The sequence below is a fragment of the Asterias amurensis genome, chromosome 12 (genome assembly GCF_032118995.1).
Source record: "Asterias amurensis chromosome 12, ASM3211899v1".
Lineage (NCBI taxonomy): Eukaryota > Metazoa > Echinodermata > Asteroidea > Forcipulatida > Asteriidae > Asterias > Asterias amurensis.
The window spans coordinates 5,628,029-5,631,629 of NC_092659.1; the positions used below are offsets into that span (position 1 = coordinate 5,628,029).

Here is a 3,601-nt window from a genome sequence, read left to right on the forward strand (position 1 = left end):
GTTTGGTGTTACATACAACTTCTTCTACTTTAGATTGAACCTTAACTTTGCAAGTTTCATCAAGATCGATGTCTATCCCTAGGATTTTGAATCCCTAGAATTGAACCATTCAATTCAATTCAATTCAATTCAATTCAATTTTTGATGCTTGTTTTACAACCCGTTTCATTTTACCAGCTTGTTTTTTTGCTCCAATGTACCAAACCACACAATCATGAGTAATAGCTCCCGTTCCCGTAAACATAGTAATTGTTCCTGTAAACATCTCTTGAAATGATTGTGTTTCGTTGTGGCAGGAGATTATGTCTCCAAGAGATTCTGCAGCCCCCCCCCCCCGCCCCCAATCAAACGGTGTACCATGAACAAACTTAGGGTTGTGGTTGGTTATAGGGTATATTTTGTATTGGAGAATGGGTGCTACAAAGTTTCTACAGCTTCTTATTAGAGTATTATAGGTTTATATTTCAGCCTGTCGTAAACAAACATCATGTTTCGCAAAGTCTCGGCTTGTAGTAGAATGGGTACTAGAGTTTCTAACAAGTCTCAGGCTTATGTTTCATCCATGATGGCGCAAATCTGCACCGTGTTGTTTACGTAGCCTGAACATCTGACGTCACACATACGAGGCTCGTGAATTACACGAGAACAGTGGGTGCGTTCGTTTAGCTTCCCTGGGTCGACCCCGGTGTGTGGCGGTTTTTTTTTCTCAGGACGAATGTGTGCAGATAATTACCCACGTTCGTCCTGTGAAAAAAACACACACCGGGGTTGACCCAGGGAAGCTAAACGAACGCACCCTTTGATTGACTTGAGCCCACGTCAAGATCTTGGCGGTCACGTGGTATGGATGTATCGGTGATCTCGCATTCATTTCGCAGTCGAATTCCACGTCTACACGTATTAAGCTAACACCATTGTATTTTATGGATGTACATGTACTGTATCAAAATGGTTCCCTGTACAACAACCAGTCTTTATCTTTGCGGATAAAAACAGGGGACCAGTCTTCCGTTTTTTTTTTCGCAACATCAAATTCTAAGACTGGGGCCCTGTCTTTATGCACAAGTATAAAGACAGGTACCTGCTACTCAGATCCAGTTATTTTATTGGATACATTGCTATCGTTGTACAAGTAGTGACTAAACGCTACCGTGTTTTTATTGGTCTGATGTGGAAGCTACCGTGCCTGTGTTTGTTTTTATTGGTCTGATGTCACCTATGACGACCAATCAAAACACAGAGATGGAAAGCTTAACTTTCGGTCGTTTGCATTCTGTGCCCACGTTGGTGTGTATTATATACAGTACATGTGCATGTATACGTAGACGTGCATGTAATGTTGGTGCATAATTTGACTGCGTATCTCTATGTGAAATGAACGTAGGTCAAAGGTGAATATACACGACAACTGGAGGCCGGTCTATGGCGTTATTTCACGAGCCTCAAAGTGTGGCGTCAGATGTGCAGGCTATAATATGTTAAGTACACGTATAATAAAACATCATTATATGCATGTAAAGGCACATATTTATGTACATTGTATCCAATGATATCACTGGTTTTGTAAAACCAGTATCGGTCTATACTTAATGGCCAGTGGTATCTACTGCTTGAAGCAGGAATTAACATTACTAACGGTTCCACCTATCATAGTTGTTGAGCGTGAAACCAGACATTCTGCTTCTGCTCATCCACACACTCTTGATCTGATGAGATGTAGGAGCCATCCCAACAGCTTTATTCCACGTATACTGCATCTCTTTGGAACTCTCTGCCTAGCGCATGTTTTCCTCCATCCTACAATCTGTAGACTGTCAGAGGAATGTCAAGTTCTTTACTTTCAGCTCCCGTGAGTTCTTTCAACCTTAATACTGTTTTCGTCTTGTAGCCCCATCATACCAAGAGTGGCTTTTTGCCTTGTTTTGGGTGAACTTATAAAAAAACAACATAAAAATACTCACCAAATACTGTATAGCAATAAAGTACATCTCACCGCTATGGCGTACGAAACTTCACCCATCTTCGTCATCCAGACCATTGTAGGCATCATCGGTTTGTTTGGAAACTGCTTGGTCTGCATTGTCATCTGGCGAACCCCGGCCATGCACACCACCACCAATGCATTCATCTTCAATCAAGCCACGGTGGACTTTCTCGGTTCCATCTTTATGTTACTGAGCAGTGTCGTTCCGGTTCCTGAGATCTTACCATCAGGAGCGGCCGGAGTTATCCTCTGTCGAATCTGGATATCCAACTATTTCCTATGGGCTTGCTACGTTACGTCGTCGTTCAACTTAGTGGCTCTAACCTTTGAGCGGTACCTGGCCATAGTCTACCCCTTCAAGTTCCAGAAAGTCTGCCACCGTCTTGGAGCGATCGTAGTCATCGTGTTTGTCTGGGTGGCCGGGTACTCCGTCGCACTGTACGCCATAGAAATCTATCGTTTTCGAGAGGGTCTTTGCCTGCGCTTCTTTGACCCAAAACTCAGAGTTGTTGGGACCATGATACCGGGCTTTCAGTATTTCTTCCCCGTCGTCTCGATGCTCGTCGCCTACATCCACATCACCGTGGAGCTGAAGCGGAGCGCGCGACGGGTGGCGCGCATTATGGGTCCCAGCGTCGCGGGAGACGGCACGTCGGCTCAGGTGCAAGAGTCGGCAGATGAGTCCCTGTTACGAGCCAGACGCAACACCTTCAAGACGCTGCTCATGGTATTCATTGCGTACGTCACTTGCTGGACGCTGAACGCTAGTATCCTCCTCGCCGGCTCCCTGGGTTACCCCTCAGTGGACTCGTCTGCTCACTACATCATCTCGGTGTCTCTCGTGGCGGCTAACTCAGCCGTCAATCCGATTATCTATGCCTTCAAGTATAAACAGTTTCAGATTGGACTGAGGAAGATGTTCAAGATGAATAACGCAACGGTGGACGCGATCAATCCATCCACTGCTATCACTTTGGCCTGAGTTTTAAATGTCCATGGACAACCGGTGTGGCAGAAGATTCTGTCTACCCGGAAATCCTGTCCCACCTATTGGCGAACTGTATACAACCTGGTTCTAAAAGCGCCATCTTTTGAAACATCCGGCGATGAATTTCCGGCGGACAGATTCACTGGGACACCAGCACAGTTTTAAAAGTTCATTGGCAGCCACTCATGTTTGTTGACAAAAATTACGTAAGCACAACTGTTTATCTCTGGCACTCACTTAATAGCATAAACACTTACTTGGTAACGAGCAGGGAGAGCTGTTTAATAGTAAAAAAAACATTGTGAGAAACAGCTCTCTCTGAAGTTACGTAAATTCTCACTACAATATTAAAATACTCTCGCGAAGCCTTTTATTATAGTTATCTATCTGTCTGTCTGAAAGCACAACAATTTATGCAACAAGGGTGATTTTTTCTTGCCACTTCGATGACTGAATGAGCCAAAATTTTCATAGGTTTTTGTTATAAAAAAGATATTATGTGTGGATACACCAAGTGAGGTCTTGACAATTATTACCAAAGGTGTCCCGGGGTGGATTTTACAAAGGTAGTCCTAACTTAGGACTAGTCCTAGGCAATGCTAAGAGTTGAGTCCTAAGTTAGGATAGGA

The 3,601-nt window shown here is 44.0% G+C and overlaps 1 protein-coding gene across 1 annotated transcript; it reads left to right on the forward strand.

Annotated features, from left to right (window-relative positions):
- Positions 1 to 1,997: 1,997 nt before the first annotated feature.
- LOC139945386 (kappa-type opioid receptor-like) lies at positions 1,998 to 2,966 on the forward strand. Its single transcript, XM_071942734.1, has one exon. The coding sequence runs from the start codon at positions 1,998 to 2,000 to the stop codon at positions 2,964 to 2,966; it is 969 nt and encodes a 322-aa protein (XP_071798835.1).
- The last annotated feature ends 635 nt before the right edge of the window (positions 2,967 to 3,601 follow it).